The sequence below is a fragment of the Scomber japonicus genome, chromosome 6 (assembly GCF_027409825.1).
Source record: "Scomber japonicus isolate fScoJap1 chromosome 6, fScoJap1.pri, whole genome shotgun sequence".
Lineage (NCBI taxonomy): Eukaryota > Metazoa > Chordata > Actinopteri > Scombriformes > Scombridae > Scomber > Scomber japonicus.
In genome coordinates, this window is record NC_070583.1 from 9924629 (window position 1) to 9944865 (window position 20237).

At 40.6% G+C, this 20237-nt stretch overlaps 1 protein-coding gene across 1 annotated transcript; it reads left to right on the forward strand.

Annotated features, from left to right (window-relative positions):
• Positions 1–2058: 2058 nt before the first annotated feature.
• meis3 (myeloid ecotropic viral integration site 3) lies at positions 2059–12202 on the forward strand. Its single transcript, XM_053320827.1, has 12 exons — positions 2059–2070; positions 6452–6591; positions 6962–7136; positions 7235–7285; positions 7380–7430; positions 7575–7724; positions 7900–8008; positions 8502–8647; positions 9352–9428; positions 10406–10464; positions 10575–10661; positions 12003–12202. Exons 1-12 carry the CDS (start codon positions 2059–2061, stop codon positions 12200–12202), a joined length of 1257 nt encoding a protein of 418 aa, XP_053176802.1.
• The last annotated feature ends 8035 nt before the right edge of the window (positions 12203–20237 follow it).

The window sequence follows — 20237 nt, forward strand, 5'->3', positions numbered from 1 at the left end:
ATCCGTTTCTATTCAACCTGTTAACAAAGTGAAAACAAGCCTTGGATCGCCTTTTCCAGCCCATTGACGCTGTTTCATGGCTGTGTTATCGGCTCAGTGTATGCGGGGGGTTGAGCTCTGTGATCACCCCTGCAGGAAACCAGCACCCCGCAGAGTTGAAAGACCCCTGGCTGCATGAACGGTGCGGGCCCTCACAAGCGGCCCTGCGCTCCAACTCCATGCCGCCCACGGAGACGCCTGCCCCGGCCTGCTGTTCCCCGCCAAGCCGCTGCTGATTGAAGTGCAGCCGCCTGTTGGCCCTTCGCAGCGGGACCGGGGGAAGAGGCGCATTTTGAATAATTATTATGTTACTTAGGTGTCATTTACAACACAAGACTGGGAGTTTAGCTATTCCACAGACATGTGAAAGCTCTTTCACTCTCTGGTTAAAATTAAACTTTCTCACGGTAATGATTGTGTTTTCTCACTTCTGACAATCAACAAAAAAAGGGCCAGAGGGGACATTTGGGCTGTGTCAAAAGGCAAGACCCGACACATACAAAAAAACATTTTGAAGGCTATTATCATTAAGCACGCTTCAAACTTATTTATGACCTGGCATGAGGGTCAACTTGATTAAAACTCTGTTTTTGTTGTTGTTGTTGTTTTAAAACTGAATTTCCTTCCAATTGGCCTTCAAATGAACTCTCATGCAAACAAAACAATATCTGATGGGTTCTCGTTGTGCAATTTTTTCTTGTCGATAGCATCGTTTTAATGTGCTGCATTTGAAGTCACGCTAAGGATCACTGCTTGTCATGTTAAAAAACAGCTGTTTTGCAAGCTGCACGTCTCTCTCTCTCTCTCTCTCTCTCTCTCTCTCTCTCTCTCTCTCTCTCTCTCTGTGTGTGTGTGTGTGTGCGTGTGCGTGTGTGTGTGTGTTATCACGATTCTTCTCCCGAGTTATCCCGAGATGATAATAGCGCAGCTGCAGCACGGGTGAGGAGAAAGAAGGGAAAGGATGGAGGGATGATGGAGGAATGATAACAGCGCAGGAGCTCACCGGAGAACCCAGATTTAGAAAAGAAAACGTGCAAGGAAGGGGGTCTTCTTCTCTGGCGTTTGTGTGTGATAAGGAGGAGGAGGAGTAAAGGAGGAAGAGGAGGAGGAGGAGGGATGGATATAGAGGGAGGGGGGGCAAGAGACCCCGTCGCGTTTTGACCCTCCGAAACCTCCCCGCACACCGCCACCATCACCACTCCTCCTCCTCCTCTCCTCTTCCTCCTCCTCTCTTCTTGAGACAGAAAACACCATCGTTCATTCCCAGCAGTTACATTTTCCAGCCTGTCGCCGTACGCTGCGCGGACAGCGAGCACAAGGAGCCAAAAAGGAGGGACGCTTTCTATCTGTCTTCCACAGGCAGCACCGAGCATCCCGACTGCTGCCAGCCGGACCGAGAGGCGCACCAGGCGGAGGCGAGGCGTTGCAGAAAGCCGCTGCTCCTTTTCTCTCCAGGTTTCTGGACTACACCGGACACGGCCCGAACAGGACTGGAGACGACCAACATTTACGTTTCGGTGGGACGTTTTATTCAATTTACTCATGGAGCCTCGTTTATTAGCAACAATGTGTCCATCAGCCAATAGCATTTAATAGACTGCGAGCTTTATTGTAGCGTTTATTACCGCTAAGCGCATTATAAAGCTTACAGAGGGAAGGATATAAGTAGTCCATAAAATCTCCAATCCCATCATCATATTGTAATATAAAATGCGATGGTCTCGGAGTAAACACACATACACACACACGCATACACACACACTCTCTCTCTCAAACACACACACACACACACACACACACACACACATAGACGAGGAGCAGGTTTTCACTGTTTTCTCTCAGCCTCTCTGTTTTTGTTGAAAGCCTTTGCTTGATGTCCAACTTAATTGCTACTGAATATAACAAAGCATCTTTACTTTTATATCCAGCAGCCCAGGGGACAGAGGAAGGGAGCACAGCTCGCTATACTAGCCGAGCAGCGCATCATCGTCTCCGGTATAGGACTGGCTGTCGAGTCGCATGGAGAAGAGGGTAGGTCTGCTGTGTGTTTGTGTGTGTTTTGTATGATTTATTTGTGGAGACTGATGTCATATCACTGAGCAGAAGAGCTTAACTTTATTAGAAAAATGTCAAGAATAAGGTTGGGAATCCCCCTGTTTGCACTACTGGGTCTCTGGGCGCGTTTTGCAGACGCACAAAACCACAAGGCCCAATGAAACAGACTAGTGGAGTGTCCAAGCATTGACTTTTAGGTTTAGGGAATCACAACAAAAACATGCCAGCATGTAAGCTGCGTAAAGCATCATTTTTGAGAGTGTAATATAAGGAACTATTCATAAATATCCTCCTTAAATCTCTATTTGTGGAGCTGCTTAGAAACGATGAGAATGAACTTTCAGCCTTTTTAAGACATCCATGCAATACAGAACTTGTAATATGCCAGCAGCAGTCTCTCAAAGCAAGTGATGAGGAAGTGTTGGTTTGGATTTGAGACTTCATCCTCTCCTGAAAATATTTTGTTGTTGTGTAATGTCAGTCAGGCGTTATAATGGCACATAAGGGTGAGAGAGGAGTGTAGGTCATTAAAAGGAGAGGAGAGGAGAGGAGAGGAGAGGAGAGGAGAAGAGAAGCAGCTCTTCAACTCGGTAAGTAGGTCAGTTTTTTTGCTACAGTGATTCAGAGGCATGGTGGTGGTGGAGAAACAGGCAGAGGCTGACGGGCAGCAGGCGGGCTGAGACCTCTGAGTGGAAGAGAGCAATTAGAGATGTACAGTGTGTAGACAGAAAATCACTGCTGTATGAAAACAGAGCAGGGAGAGAAGGCTGAGGAGGAGAAATAAGACGACACACACACACACACACACACACACACACACACACATACACACACACACAGACACACACACACACACACACACACACACACACACACACACACACACACACACACACACACACAGATGCAGCACCAACTCAACCAAAACAGCTTAAAATCTGAATTTAAATAAAGCTATTTAAAAACTAAAAAGTAGAGATTTTAATATAAATTTACATACTGGCCATTTACACATTTCTAGGTTGTGTAAAGGGGATTACTGGCTGTTAAAAGACAAGCACGGATGTTACTGTGTATTTCACTGTCAAATCTATATGGCTGGATTATTTGGAAAGGTTTAATGCTTCCAATCTTCCAGTTCCTTATTGCGAGATTGAAAGAAAAATCAAATGGAGATTACTGCTGTAATGTGTGTTAAAAACATGTGTGGATACTGAGTTTGAGAGTTGGGAAAAGTTATTTGTGACACTGCAAAACTCGAAGTGGAATCTGCAACAGGTCTAGTTTTATGTGTTTTGAGAAGTAGCGTGATTCTTTTTCATACGCTCAAAAATGTTTTGAACGTGAAACAATTTGCGTAATTACCCTTTAAATACATTATATTAGTAAAAAAAAACGTGTTGCCCTTTTCGTTAAGTTTGTGCCAACCATTTGTTTTTCTCAGCCTTGTTTGCTGGAAAAATACGGACACTTAAGACACATTTATGGAAGTGCATTTTGGATGTTTGAACTATTAGAATTAAAACTATCCTCATACACACATCCATCGTTTTATATCCTAAACCGATGCACTGAAACAAGAATAACTGAGCTTGTTTTCTCCCAAACTATTTAATGTTGAAAAAATGGCAGCATTTTTACACGATATCCATCGAATTTAGATGTGCGCAAAGTTTAAGAGAGTTGTCATTCTTTATTTAGTAGTTAAGGAAGTTTATTAGTTCAGTTACATTTAAGAATGTCTGAAATATAAAACAAATCGATTTTACGCGATTTTGTCATAATTCTTTACTTTTTCTTTCACAAATGTGATGTGTTTATCGATCATAAACGCACAGAACGATGGAAGATTCGTGCAGCTCATGATATGTTTTCAGCTCTGATGATTTGTCCTCCAGGCAGAAGTAACACTCGTGTTAGGCCTGATATAACTTTTCTGCGTCGGTTGAAATAAAGCAATTAAAACGTGTAATGAATATGTTGTCCTGCCATCTGAAGCCTGTTTACCAGCTCCGTGACTTTTTTTTAAAAAGGGGTAAATTCGCGGAATTTGTCTTGTGGAACTTGTGCGCTTTGATCCGCTTGACGCATAGAAACCCGATAGGTGCCGTGCGTAAAGAGAGACGCGCAATCCGATATCGGTGATTGTGTTAATAGCCAGCCTCCATAAAACTAGAAGGTGTCCCGGACCAGGGCCTCAGAGCAGGTGCTTTCTGTGATCCCGGTGGCCATATGGGACTCTGAAATACAACAATTTGATAAGCCATTTAGGACAGTGGTTCCCAAAGTGGGGTCCGGAGACCTCCAGGGGTCCTGCAGAGGGGTTTCCAGGAAGGCAGTGCTGGCACATGAAGAGGAATAATTTAATTTCTCTATTATTTAATTCCCAGAGCTCAGCAGAGAGAATCTGTGAAAAATAATCACATTTATCACAGTTTCTGTCTCACCACTTTCACTTCCTCACAATTTAGTTATGTATGCACTCTACAAATAACAACAAAAATCATCTCACATTGGACACAGCCTCTGTTGGCTACTTGGACATCTGATAATATAGTAGATTGTCAAGAATAAATAAATGTTTAAGTGAATTCAAAGGAATCACTGTCCCCGCTGTTACTGCTCCACCAGCACTGATGACTATCACACACTTCTGTAGTAAATCATAACCTCTTGAGCCTGCAGGGAACAGTCTCCACAGAAAAACTAGGCTAAGCACATGATAACTTTTATGGCTTTATTAAAATAACACTGAACTAGAAGGTGTCTGTGTCAGGCCACGTAGCAGGTGCTGTCTGTGATCATAGTGGCCCTGTGAGACTGCGACGGGAGGCTCTTTAATCCAGCAGAAAGAGAAACAGAAGCGGATCTGCTGACCCGAGCAACGTCGCCTCAGAGACAGAAGCTGCAGCGTAGCACAAATTAACTCTATAACACAGAGAAAGAGCGTGAGAGAGGAAACCAGGGAGCCAGACATGTATATTCATGATGCTATGTGTGTAAGTGCTGTTGTCTCTGGCTGTATGTCTGTGCATGTGTGTCATTGTTGTCTGTGAGTGTGCAGTACATGTGTGTGTGAGTGGGCCCCAGGGAAGCTTGCACAGCAGGTTATGAGGACATCTCAGCATGGCTTCTGTCTAGTCTGAATTTAAGAAGGAGGAGACAATATTAGCTGCTTACAGTCTCTCCATCTTTCACCAAGGATCTCACCTCCTCCCCATTCCCTGTCTCCCACCCTGCTTGTCTTGTAAGGACCAGTGTGTTGTCAAAAAACACACACAAGACTTTTTTTTTAAAAATACAGTATAAGAAAAACACCTTTTCTTAAAAAAATATCAGGGCTTCAGTGCGTTTTTGCAGATTGTGTTGGAAAGAGTTTCATAATCCTAAAAGTGGCACCATTTCCAAAAGCTTAAGTAACAACAAAGACATCACCATAGCTTTCTCACGATGCTCACAAACACACAACTGAATTGTACAGTAGACACAGCTGCAGTGACACACACACACACACGCACGCACACACACACACACACACACACACACACACACACACACACACACACACACACACACACACACACCTTGGGAATATGTAGCAACCATATTGTAAGTAAATTGTGAATATTGATTCTTGTAGACAATGTGTTTGTTGTGCTTGCAATTATTGAATTACTGGAGGTTATGGTTTTCCCACTGCAGCATTACAGTCGTGAATGTCTACAAATATATATGCATGTACACACATTAGAGCTGAAATGACTAGCTGATTAATTCATTAGTACTCTGACAGAAAATTAATCAGCAACACATTTTCATACTTTCATAATTCTTTAAACAAAAATTCCAAAAATTCACTCATTTGAACCTCTTGAATATGATTATTTTCTGGTTTTCTTAGTCCTCTATCGTCAGTTTAATATCTTTGGGCTTTGGACTGTTGGTTTGATTAAATAAGCTAATTAAAAATGCAACCTAGATGTTTTATTTCTCTTTTTTCTGACATTTTATACAACAAACAATTAATTGATTCATCCAGAAAATAATTAGCAGATATATCCATAGTTAAAAAGAATTGTTAGTTGCAGCCCTGACACACATATACACAAATATATGCAGAGAGACGCACATGTAACAATAAATTATAATTCTAAAGTACACCACTACAGCCATTTAGGAAACACAAAACTCTGGTGTGAATGTGAAACCACAGCGGCAGGTCTGTCCAGTAAGCCGAGTCAGTGAAGCCGCCTGACAGCTCAGCCCCGTAATAAAATCACAATAAGATTTGATGTCAGACAGCGCAGATGTCAGACGTGTCTCATGTTTTCTGTCTTTCAATCTAATTGTGTTTCAGTATGAAGAGCTGGTGCACTACTCAGGGTCGGAGGGCATGTCGATGGGGGGGTACGGGGACGATGTCAGGCCACTTCCTCCGCCACAGTATGGAGCCCCCATCCCCGACTCTCTCAAACACCACAAAGACCAGATCTATGGGTGAGTGTCTGTGTTTGTGTGTGTGTGTGTGTGTGTGTGTGTGTGTGTGTGTGTGTGTTGGAAACCCTAGATGTAGTGCACACAATGATTTATGGAGCCTGTCAGTGGCAGAAAACAGTTTTAACTACACATGCACTTTTAGCAAATTAACATACAGTGTACATTTGTATTCTGTATATGAAGATGTATGTGAAGTGTTTACAGCTGCCAATTTTATAAATACTTTGCTATTAAGTTTCATGTAACACCTTCTGTGAATGTATCGTGTGTGTGCTATATGTCAACTGTTACTGTGTTTATGTTTAGTATGTTAACTGTGTATATGTGTGTGTGTGTGTGTGTTTGTGTGTGTGTGTGTGCGTGTGTGCAGTCACCCACTGTTCCCACTGCTGGCCTTAGTTTTTGAGAAGTGCGAGCTCGCCACCTGCTCCCCTCGAGACTCCACCTCCCTCTCAGCCACCTCCCACCTCCCCGGCATGACCAATCACAGCGACGTCTGCTCCTCCGAATCCTTCAACGATGACATCGCCGTGTTCGCTAAACAGGCGAGTGGCAGCTGTAAAAGCCAATCACAGAATAAAGGTCAACAACAGCCTGTTTTATGATTATTTTTTTTTAATAATTTGTTTTATTTGTGTTGCAGATTCGTTCCGAGAAGCCCATATTTTCTTCCAATCCTGAGCTGGATAACTTGGTATGATGCACCAACTGATATACTAGTATAAGAAACTCATAGATGTTCACTCATAGATTGTTGATAATTAATCTGCATCCTTCTCCCTGTGCAGATGATCCAGGCCATACAGGTTCTTCGCTTTCATTTACTGGAGTTAGAGAAGGTTGGTGAGATAAATCATTCAAAATTTCAATACCAGCATAAACACATTTTGATATGTTAAAAATGCAAAGTTTTTTCCATGTAGGCAATAATTAGGAATTGGTGTTAAAATCACACACTAATAACTTAATATCTGTCTTCTAAGGTGCATGACCTGTGCGATAACTTCTGCCACCGCTACATCACCTGTCTGAAGGGCAAAATGCCCACAGACCTCGTCCTGGATGATCGGGAGGGCGGCTCCAAGTCTGACATGGAGGACTTCACTGGATCCTGCACCAGTCTGTCAGAGCAGGTGAGACAAGCAATACTCAAACAGTGAGCAGTAGCAGCGTGTAGTATTCATCCACTGATTGTCTGAATAATGACCCCATGCTTCATGTCACCTTTTTCTCTCTCCTCCTGCTGGGAATTCCCCATCTTCCCACTACTCTACCTCTACTCTCCTCTCCTTCTGTCTCTCCCTGCAGAATGCGTCATGGTTACGGGAGCCAGATGAATGTGCCACGACTCCTCTGGGAACACCAGGCACATGTGGCCTGCCTTCACTCAGCACAGTAGACAACTGTAGCGACACAGGTACATGGAAAACAGTGTTTGTGAGGGAAAACACTTCACAGCAAAGATGCATGCAGGGAAACAAAGGAGCGCATCAGTCACATCTGCAAAACCACACACATTCATACAGACCTACATGCATGTGAAGTGTTTTATAACACTGTAGATGATAATGTGGTTAGACCCATAGCTGATATTAACCTTGTGTCAGTCTGTTGTTAAAATGAATATGATCCCGGTGGTTGTAGAATTGATCACAGCATTTGTTACCTAACCAAAATAAGGGATAATTCATATAAGAATAGATTAAATTGAGATTTTAATTAAATTTCTAAATTGAAAATTTTGGATAAATCATGAGAGTTGTTACAATTTCTGGTTTGAAAATGGTCAAATGTACAAAATATCAGCAAAAACACCATTGTGAGCATGCTTTATTTAGACCCTAATTGATAATACAGTAGATGTACATACACAGTGGCTCAGGTACAATATGTGTGTGGTCTCCCTGTAGGTGATGGTCTGGACGGAGGAGTAGCCTCCCCCAGTACAGGAGATGATGACGAGTCCGACAGAGAGAGGAGGAACAACAAGAAGAGAGGCATCTTCCCTAAAGTAGCCACAAACATCATGAGAGCGTGGCTTTTCCAGCATCTGTCGGTGAGAGAGGCACAACTTCATCACGTTCTCATAATTATTACACTTGAAAATATTGAATTTGGATAATAATTAAACCATCCTACACAATGTAAGAAAACAGAGAAAGGTAGTGTAGAGTGCTGGATGAGAGGCTAATTGCCGAAAGAGAGGATTTAGTGTGAGGTAAAACATCCCTAACAAGAATAGACAGAGAGGTGAAGCGAGTGTGTAATGGAAGTCAATTAAATGAAATGAAAAATCAGAGGATTATGTGATTATGTGAATATGCTCGCTATTGAATAATTGTGGAAGTGATAGAAATGGAGTGAGTAATTGCTGGTGTGTTGGTTTGATTGATAATTAGCTACTAAATGAGGCAGGTCAAATGTTGCTCCACTCCAATTATTGTAGAAAGTGTGTGTGTGTGTGTGTGAGAGAGAGACAGAGAGATAGAGAGAAATGCTGTAAGAAAGAGTGAGGGGGGTTGATGGGGTTGAAAATATGAGCGTAGATGTGAATTCAGATCATTAAAATCCCTGACCCTGTTTAAAACCCTGACATTTCACATACATGACTATTTAAGATTTCAGTTAAAGCTTCAAGGAGCCTTCACATGATTCTCCTATTGATCCGCACAAATATTTATTCACATTAATGAAGAAAGCTGCAAAACGTCATACATGAGAGAGTAGCTCTAAACTGTAGTTCTTTGTGTCCTCTTACAGCACCCGTACCCATCTGAGGAGCAGAAGAAGCAGCTGTCACAGGACACGGGACTGACCATCTTACAGGTCAACAACTGGTCAGTGCACTCCCAATCAATACACTAATTCTGGCCCCTGGCTTATCAATAATCAGTTAAACTGTCTTGTTTAAATTGAAAGCGTCAACATTTAAATTAACATTGTGGCTGCTGCCGTGTCAATAATGTATGGGCGTGATCATCCGCTGCAAAAACCAGCAGTGTTTTCACTTATCTCAGTCTACAACTCGCTTCAGTTGCATTTTTTTTTTTTTTGCTTATTAACTCTTTATTGAGCATGTTTGTGTGAATAAATGTCAATTAAATAAAAGGCTGCACGTTTAAAAGACTTAAAGAGAAAACTGTAATCTACTCTAAAAGTAAGCAGTTAGTAAAAGAGGGAGAAATGTCCTTCTAAGCATTTTTTTCAGTAGCTGCATGGCAGTAAAATCCACTTACTCCATGTTCATAAAACAGAATAGCAAATCAATATCAAATAATCAGATTATTTACTGCACCCAAACTCCCCAGGCACACATGTATCTGCACAGGGAAAACACACATGCACCAAGCATTTAAATGGTGTCGATCAATTAGTTCTTTCTCAAATTTCTGGATGTCCATCGAAGATTCACAAACAAACAAACACTCTAAACTCAAACATATGAAATGTGTGTTCATGTTAAAAATAGATTTAGTAATATGATAACTTAGGAGTTTTTATTTGTATCTCTGCTGCAGCACGCACACACACAAACACAATGACCCAATCAATGGAGATCAATCAATTATCACAGGGGCGATCAATACCTGCTCTGGCCTAACGTTGATTTACTCTGCCCTCTGAAAGGGTTAAGTGGTTGTAAAAGCGAAAAGGTTAATAGTCTCCCGGTCAGCCTTTTTCTCCATTAACGGGAGATCTCTCTCTCTCTCTCTCTCTCTCTCTCTCTCTCTCTCTCTCTCTCTCTCTCTCTCTTTCTCTCTCTCTCTCTCTCCCTCTCTCTCCTGCTCTTTCTTTACATCTCTCTCTCCTGCAGGTTCATCAATGCCAGGAGGAGAATTGTTCAGCCGATGATTGACCAGTCAAATCGCTCAGGTCGGTGTTTATAAGTCAGTCAGCTGGCCGGTCGCTCAGTAAACAACTTTGTATATATGTGAGTGTGAGTTTATTGTATACTGTGTCTGACGCTGTGTGTTGTCCCACAGGTCAGGGTGGTCCCTACAGCCCAGAGGGAGCAGCTCTTGGGGGCTACGGTCTTGACGGACAGGCCCACCTCGGGCTTCGTACAGCAGGTACAGTTGCATGCAGGGACACACTGCTCACTATCACATACTGAGAGAGTTCAACATACAAAACTCTGTGACAAGGCTGCTGATGTTCTATATTCTTTTAAATGTTTCTCCAATAAAAATCCTATAAAAGAAACTACCTCAAATATGAATGAATCACACGTACATCATCCTGCTGCTGTAAATTTTTATTATGCATCAAATCTGCTGATGAAAAATGGCCCAAAAATCCTTTTAAAGTAATATCTTCAGAAAAACTACAGCACCCAGCTGTTTTGGGAAATTCTCAAGCCTTTTTCTGAAAATGAAATGATAGATTTTTAGGATTTATGTCTTAAATAGGAACAAATGTGCTTAGGGCTGAGTGCTTTACAAATAAGAATGTGTCATATTCTTTAAGTACATTAAAGGAAAAGACCAGAACAGCGTAGACATTACAATGACTTGCAGAACAAGAATGAAAGTGGAGTGCGTTAATGTAGAAATCTTAAATAAACAATAAGTTATAAAAACATACGCTCACTTTTTAACCCTCACTATGCTTTTCTAGTAGTTTAGAATATGTTACACTTGTGTGGAAAGTTGCTGATTGTCATTAAATGTAAACAAAGGGTTAGCCGCTACCAAGAATCACTGCAATAAACCAGATCCTCACAATTTGACAAACATTTTTTAAATATGTAATAAAAGACGATTACTATGTTATCTGACACTGTTTAAAACCTCAAGCAGTGTGTCAAATGAATAATTATGCAGCCAAACATAGAAGTTTGTTTTAAATGTAGCAGTGATGCCAAAGTATCCAAAAAAATACCAAATATGTCAAAATGAATTTTAGGAATATGTGTATAAAAACATTATTAAAACATCCAGAATATAATTATTTGATTGATTGATGCTTTTGTAAAAACTAGAGCTTTAATTAAGACCTGGTGCAAGCAGATACTAAATATACTGTATAAGAGTTGAGCTACTTAAGCTATTTAAGGAAAAACAAAAAGAGAAACAGTATCTTAAGGGGTTAAAAGTGATATGATCAGTTGAAAACACACTACGATGGCAGATTTTTCATCTCTAAGTAAAAAAAAAAGTAGTAGTAGTAGTAGTAGTAGTTTCCATTACAATATTTATGCAAAACCCGCATAGTCTGCACTCTGTAATACAGGTCAAAACATGATTTTGTGAAAGTAGAAATCATTGATTGAAAAAAAAACCTTTTCACTCTTACTTCCCCTTTGGGTCATTTCAACATCACTGGAGCTGAATCCCAAAACTGATTCCACTTTATCCATGTTGAAAATGTAAAATCCATCCTCTCTGTCCCCCAACTTCTCCCACCACCAGGTCTCCAAGGGATGTCTTCTCTGCAGGGTGACTACCCCGGCGCTTTGCTGTCCCAACCAGGCTACCCTCCCCATCCGGGACCGTCCCTCCACCCTTACCCGGGCCCACACCCTCACCCCGCCATGCTGCTCCACCCGCCGCCGCACGCACACCCAGCAGAGCCACTCCTCGCGCAGGGACTGGACATACACGCACACTAGCTGTGGGGGGAGTTGGGTTGTGTGTATGAGTGTGTGTGAGGGGAAATTAATGTATGAGTGTGTGTGTGTGCATGTGTGTATGGTGGGATATGTGTGCATGTATATGTATGTGTATGTGTGTGTGTGTGTGTGTGTGTATGTGTGCGTGCACGGCTGCGTATGTGTAATGACACATACAGTACACTATTTAAAGAAAAAAGACACATTGCTCCGAAAGTTTACATTCCCCACTGAAAGACAGTGACCTCAATGTAGCTGTTCCACTTAAAACACACACACACACACACACACACACACACATGCATACACACACATGCATACACACACACACCCATATCCATCTGCAGACACAGACATAAACAATACATTACACACGCACATACACACACAAAGTCTGGACCCACAGGTTTAAGCCATACCTCTTTCAGAGTAGAAGTGCTTCCTCCTCTCCAAATGTCTCCACTGTGTCCTGTGGGTGAGACACATGCTTTAAACTACACTTCCCATCATGCCTGCTGAACCACAGGAAGACAGTTACCCGGAGAATATTTATGCCCAGACTTTTCCCCCACAGCACATGGACGTTACTGGATGGGACTTGATCCTGTGACCACGCCTTCTTCACTACTCCCTGTCTTCCTGTACACATGACTGTCAAATATACACACACCCTCACACATACACACTTTATTTAAAGCTGATTTTGAGTTTTTTCTTATTCTATTTTTATATTTATGTGTGCCACTCCAGGCAGATGCAGCTTCACATGAGCTTTGTGAAATGTTAGTGCTCTTCCTCAGCATGAAGCTAAACACTATGAATGACTTCCAGTCTGCCTCGCTCTAGTACCACTGACCTCCTTAAGATGCCAACAGGTGTCCATTACCTTAGGATCCTTCCTACACACACATATGCAAACACACATATACACACACACACAGTACACTAAAAGCCATTTACACGCATACACATACACACACACACACACACAAACTTCTGTAAGCATTTCTAGTACATTTTTGTCTGTCACAGCAGTGTGAAGGGAGCTGCAGCCAAAGGACTCTTTAAACATTCTGCTCCCTCTCCGCTCTGCTCGGACTGCTGAAACATTTCTGAATGATGATGGGAAATACAGTTACGATTAAAGTATTAAAATGTTTTTTTGTAAGACTTGTCGACGGCTCATCTGTGTGTGTGTGTGATTCTACCTGTAGTTAATTTCATCCTCTGCTTATTAACAGCAGTAAGAGATATGAGTACATAGAGAAACTGGTGATAGAAAGATCCAGAAACTGCAGGTGACAAGTTACTGTATCCTACATATTACTACATATTATTTTTAATCATATTTATGTGCTTGATATTTAAGATCCACGGAGATCTGGAGTGTTTTTTAAATCTTGTCAGTACAAATACAATTATACATTCATTTCTTTTATTTATGCAAACTAGTTCCCAGTCCACACACACTTAAAAGGCTCCATAAATACAGTTGTAGCAGTGAAACATGTCTTACAAAACACAACTTTCACATATTATGTTAGACTACAAATAAAAACAAATAATACAACGTCTTTTGGCCCAAAGCTAAAAAATGTAATCTACCTAACATATTCTCTTCCAAAAGTCCGTTTTTCATTTTCTTCATAACCATGATGTTTAGCATGAAGTATACAGTATAGTATTAGTATTTAATGTAGAGTTTGAACTGTTAGACCAGTTAGACAGAAAATGTAGAAACTGAAGGTCACTTCAGTGCAAATATGAATCAGAAGTGGTTCATTATCAGCAAAACTGTTGCAGATTTGCAATTTTCTACAGAAAAGCACATGCATTTTTCAGAAACATAGCAGCACTGAGCACACTCCTTCCTCTAAGCTGTTTGAAATCCTCACATTCTTAATTTGTCTATTCAGCCTTGAAGTCTTAATCAGCCTGTATATAATGTGTATTCTTTCACTATTCTTTACTCCTAACCTCTACTCTACTTGTGTGCAATTAATATTAAAGCTAATAACAGGCAGCAAAAGTTATGATATTTTAATATGTCATGAGAAGTTCAAACGCATGAACCCTGATCTAAGTCATTCATTTTCACAGGAGTGTAATCTTCTTCCTCCTCCCCCCCGAGTCATAAGTCATGTCACTCCGTCCCCTTCTCTGACGGAGGCCTCAGGCCACAGCCGCAGTGATCTGTCATGCAAAATAGATTATCACAGGCTGGAAAGAAGTCCAATTTGTTTAATGCCTGACAGCAAAGAGCAGAGCTTCTTGCGGTTGTGTGAAGTGTGGTAAAAAAAAAAGCAACACTCCCTGTCTAGACAGAAACAAAGATCAGATGTTAGTTTTAGAGCTGGACGTCAGCTCACACATTCATGTAAAATAAAAATAATGTCTTCCACTCCTCAGATTCCTCTTTCTTACTTGTTCATAATCTAAAGACAACATTATTTGTCAAGAATGCATAACCCCCCCCCCCCCCCCCCCCTTTCTCTAAATCAAACATCAATTCATAACTCCACCTTTTGGCATCCAACATCCACCCATAGCACCTCAAACTCACAACAAACCCTGAATACCCTGCTGACCCTGCCCCCCCCATTCGGCCTGGAGCAGGAGAGGGGGTCAGGGGCCAGAGTTCAAACGGAGGTCAACAGGAAATGGCTGTTCTCCCTGGCACCCGGGTCCTGACCTTAGCACCACTTTTCATTTCTCTTTGTCCCTCTACACACCACCTCCTGTAGGCCGTGGTGGTCAGGATGGGCCCCTCACTAACTCTTTCACCTCCTCACAGTCCTGTTTGTTTGCTGGTCTTTTCCACAACACTGTCATGTACAGCAGTGCTTCTTTTTACTGTGTCAATCTAAACTGTGCTTCTATATCATATTTATATTGGAACGTTTACTCTGGTTTACTACAAAGCTTGTTGTGGGACAATATGGGTAAACCTGAATCATTTTTTATTTGTCATGATGTTCTAAAACAACTAATCAGTTCTCAGTGTGCTCACATCTGATGCTTCACACACAAGTTGTCCAAAATGTTTGAATTTCTGTTTGCATGTTTCTTTAGATCAGATTCTGCTGATCATCTGCTCTGAAAAGCAAGCAAGACAAAGAGGGAATGTAATTTTTCAACAAAGCATAATGATATGAATTAAATAAAACATTTTAAAAAACGAAAAGGTAAATCTATATCTTATTTACATTTAAGCCATATAAAGCAGGGTCAAAGTGCTTACTATACTTTTAACTTTAAACAACAAACTTTAAAAAGCAACAAAATCACAGCGAGATGTAATATATGACACATATTTGTTTGATATATGTCCTCAATTCTGGCTTTGACAAGATATTTCCAAACCATTTTCCTCCAAACTTAACTAAAAAAACTACTTTTGCTGAAGTTAACATTACAAAACAAATTATTCCTGTAGATACACAGAGTATCTCCTAAAATACTGTGTAAATCTCTGTTGCCCACAGAGACCCCACAGAAACACCTTATTTATTCTTTCCTCTGCCATTTTAATAAGGCGATTATACAGTTGAATCATTTCACACATTTTTCAGTTGTGCTGACCCTGGCAGTCAGCCCATGTCTCCTTGAATTACAGGAACAAATCTATAAACCCCCACTAACATTGTATAGCACTATTCTATAATCTGCAATATCAGATTCTTTAAAGCCTCACAACCCTGCATAGGTCAGTATAGAGGAGACACATGCATCATAAAGCTGGAAAAACAACCAAGATCATTGCATCATTTCGGAGCTCTTCCACCTAATGTAATCCTCATAAGTCATAAATTCATCAAGAGAGTAAACCAACTTGTAACAATAGAATTGTTGTTCCTAGTTTGTGTTGTTCCAAGGAGTGCTTAGAGTGTGACACATACAGTGGAAGTAATGCTGACTACACCTGAATGTTGTGTGAGGCCTGCTTGTTCAATACATTTTTACAAGTAAGCAAGAGAAGCTTTAACCGTCCATTCTGTATGGTTTAATGTTAGATTGAAAAAAAATGGAACTGAAAGAAACACAAATAATTACAGGAAGAGACTAAACCAAAACTCTTTGACTTCTTCCCATACTCATTTTCTTTACATGTCTACTATTAAATACCTGTTAAGAGTTAATCTGCAAAATGTCCCACTCATTACAATAATTTCTTAATAACCAAATTAAAGGTATCCTTATGCAAAATGTTTGTGAAATGATGCAGTAATATGTAAAAAAAAATATTAGCATCAGATGTTTGACCTCTCAAATAGCATTATGTCAGTGAGTATTCTTTTCCTCTTTTTCCTCTCCAGCTGTTTGACAACAATGTATGATCCTGCAACATCACACCCCGAGGCAGGGATCCAATAAGAGAAATAGCTGCATACAAGCTTTATTCATACATCAGTACAGCTCTCACTCACACAATATGATTCATAGTCAGCTTATGATTGGTTCACATAGATGGAGTCCGCTGCCAGCTTCTTCTCTCACCGACACAGCCTCCATTAGACGGTGGGAATTACACTGCATAAAATCAACCTTTATGTTGACAAATGGAGGGTAGTATATGGGAGGCAGAAAGTGCTTGAATGTATTTACAGTATGTGTCTGTCCTGTGGTTAGAAGAGAATATGTAATGTACTGCAGCCTGTAGCATGTGTGGCACTGCATTAGATCATTCTACCTTTAATAAGTGTGAGCTTTTGGCCAAATTTTGAGAAAATGATTAAAATAAATGGTGCATTTTTGTGGGAAATGTTAAAAAAAATAAAATCATGTAACCTGAAACAGTTTGAAATGAAAAAAGTGTGATTGCTACCACTGCTCCAGACTGTCTTAATATATATTTCACTGAATGTATTGCTACATTCCTGATAATGTTTCCATCATTTCAAGACTCCTACTGGTTCAAATTTGAACATTTGAGCGTTGGCCTATTGAAGCAAAATGAATACACGTGTGTAATGTACAAATGTGCACGCCTGCATGTGTCTGGGCACGAATATGTGTGCACATAAATATGTACAATTTCATTTTAACATAAAGTGTGTGTCTGTGTGAGTGTGTGTGTGTGTGTGTGGGAGGGGGGGGTGTACTCTGGTGGTCATTAATCATTCAATTACGCACCTGTCAGAGTTCAGACAAGTGGGAGAGAGAGGCTGCAGGGGTGGGGTGGAGGGGGGGAGTGAAGGATGAAGGAGAGAGAGAAAGGAAGGGAGGAATGCAGCAGGGAAAGGAGGAAGGGAGCACAGAGGAGCTGAATGATGGAGAGAGGGAATGAAAAAACACCGGGAGGGTTAAAAAGAGAAAGAGAAAAGGAGTTAGTTTTATTGTGGGCGTGTGAACGGCCCGTGACAGAGGCAAGCTGTTGGATGGTGACAGCCGCTCAAAGGCCGCAGTAAAGACAAAGACACTTACATGTATTATAGGGGACGAGTGACAGATGAGGACAAGACAGGGCAGGACAATAAAGACACATTCAAACTTCACTCATCAGCTGAACGGATTAACATAACATAACATAACATGATTTCTAAGCTTAAAGTGAGACAGGCATCAGAAGCACAAGTTTTACATGACACATTAGATGAAATGTGCTTTTGTTACTTTATGTTTTTATAATGTTAGATACAAAGCCTCAAAACTATGCTTACCATCCAAATGCAGGAATTGAAGTTCATTTAAAGGGCTGCTACAGCGGTGAGAGTAATTACAAAAACACGTGCTAATATCATAGAGTCTGCTGTAGGCTACTCTATCATGCTGGTGGATAAATTGTTTTGTTTCACATGGCCCACGCAAAATGACTTGTTTCACTATCAGAATTTGATCCATTCAGTCCCATAACACATATTTTATCCTTATTCAAATCAACAGAGCTAATTGGAAGTTAGCCAGCTCAGCAGATGGAGAAAAAAAGAAGAAGAAAAAAATCCAAATCCAAGCAGCAGAGGCTAGATATCTGTACTTTCAGTCCCTAGTATGGGTAAAGATCCAAAAACACTGGATCCTACATTTCCCATAATGCAACTCAAGACAAATGAGCCCTCCCTGTCTTCAAAATGCCCGCTTCTTACAAACCCCACACCTTAATTTTTTTAATGCAAGCTTTCTGCAAAAATCTGAGAAAACGTAAATGCCAAAATCAAAAGTGAAATCAGTGGAGTGACCCTTTAAAAAGGTGATTGATCGTTATGATACATTTTATTTTGTGCAAGGTTGTACATAATGCACTTTAAAATTAACATAAACCGAATATGGTAATACAGGAGCTCCTCTTCCTATTTTCTTTATAAGTTTATTGACTCAGAAGCGTTGTGAATTTTTCTTAACTCCTGAAATGAAACCAATGTGGAAATAAAGGCACTTTGTGCTCGTACTGTATGTGACTCTTTGTCACCCCTTTCCCCTCCTATACAGTATATGTTTGAGTGTTTGCATTTGTATACATGAGAATCCCCCCCACACTTAATCTTGTGTGTGTGTGTGTGTGTTTTGCAGCCCTCATAGCTGCAGTACCTCAAATGCCTCAGGCCACAGCCATCTGTGCCCCCCTCCCCCTTCCCCCTCCTCATTTCTCACACACTCACCCACACAGACACACACATACACACACTCCTCTTCTCTTCCTTACGCACCCCCTCCTTCATTGCCGCCACCACTGCCATATATCTAATTTATAGCTGTGGTGAGTGCGTTACACACACTCATGTATGCATAATATATCACGTGTGAAAGAACTGCATGTGGGAGAGCGAGTGTGTGACACTAGGTGCTGGTCAGCATATAGTCTTGACCACATTCCCTTTGACACTCCTCAACACTTCTCTAAATTTTGCTGCATGCTTGCATGTGCGTTTATTAAATATGAGATTCAGAATGCACCACTTTGTTTCTTTGTCAGTCCAGATCTAACAGCACTGATAAAGTGTGAGAAGAGTGTGTGCATGAGTGTGTGTATATATAAAGCCCAGCTGTTTCTGGGCTTGACATCCACATGCAGGCAGAATGCCAGATGTCTCATTAGGCAAATTTGATTGGCTCGGTCATTTAGAATGCAACGATGAGACGGTTCCATATGTGTGTACATGAAGCTGTGAGTGTGCACATTTACATAAGAGGCCCCCTGTATAACTATTTACATGTGTACATGCCCAATGTATGTGCATTCATTGAGTATTCTTAATCTACGCTCTGCTGATTGCATAATAATGACAAAAAAGAAATCAATATAACAGGAAATTGTAGAGCTGGAAATATTATCTAATGAAAACAAAACATAAAAGTATTAATCAATTAAATGAAATGACAAGTTGTTACATTGAACTTCTCCACTTAAACTGCGGCTTCATCTCATTAATTATTCATCTTTTTCTGTCATTTCAGCTACTTGCATCCTTCAATCCTTTTGCCACATGTTTTTCAAAAGCTTTACATACATCTTTCTCTAGAAATGCATCGACATCAGTTGCTACTACAACTGACATTATAATTCAACTGTTGTTAAGTGCTTCACTACAAAACTGTCACTTCCACTTCTATATGCTTACACTTCAAATCTTTAATTTTCTGCTACTGCTATTGTCACTTCAACTGCTGTTAAGAGCATTGAAATAGGTTTTTCCATCGCTGTAATACAGTTCATATTGACCATTAGAAGATCCCTTCATAATGTAGTTAGTCTTCCTCCTGTGCAAAAATGTATTTAAATGTTTATATGGAGCCAATATGAAGCTTCAGCCATTCAAATGAGACAAATTTCAAAAACTTTATTGCTAAATTCCCTCTTTTTGTTACTAAACTTCCACCACAACTCACCAGGGAAACACAAAGAGAGATTTTGATGCTAAAAAGATATCCACTTGATATGACTGACTTGGACTACTGAAGTCGAATATAAGGTGGCTTGTTACACTCATTAAGTTGCTTACGTTGCCACTAACACAAAATGAAGATATAAGTGTTTTTAAAAGGGAAAAAGCAGTTTTTGCCACAATTTAAATGCTGAAATGCATTTACATGCATACAT

Excerpts from the sequence above, each read along its gene's own strand:
- meis3 (XM_053320827.1), top strand. Across the intron at positions 7,286-7,379 it reads ATCCTGAGCTGGATAACTTG|ATGATCCAGGCCATACAGGT; the intron begins GTATGATGCACC and ends CTCCCTGTGCAG. Across the intron at positions 8,009-8,501 it reads AGACAACTGTAGCGACACAG|GTGATGGTCTGGACGGAGGA; the intron begins GTACATGGAAAA and ends GTCTCCCTGTAG.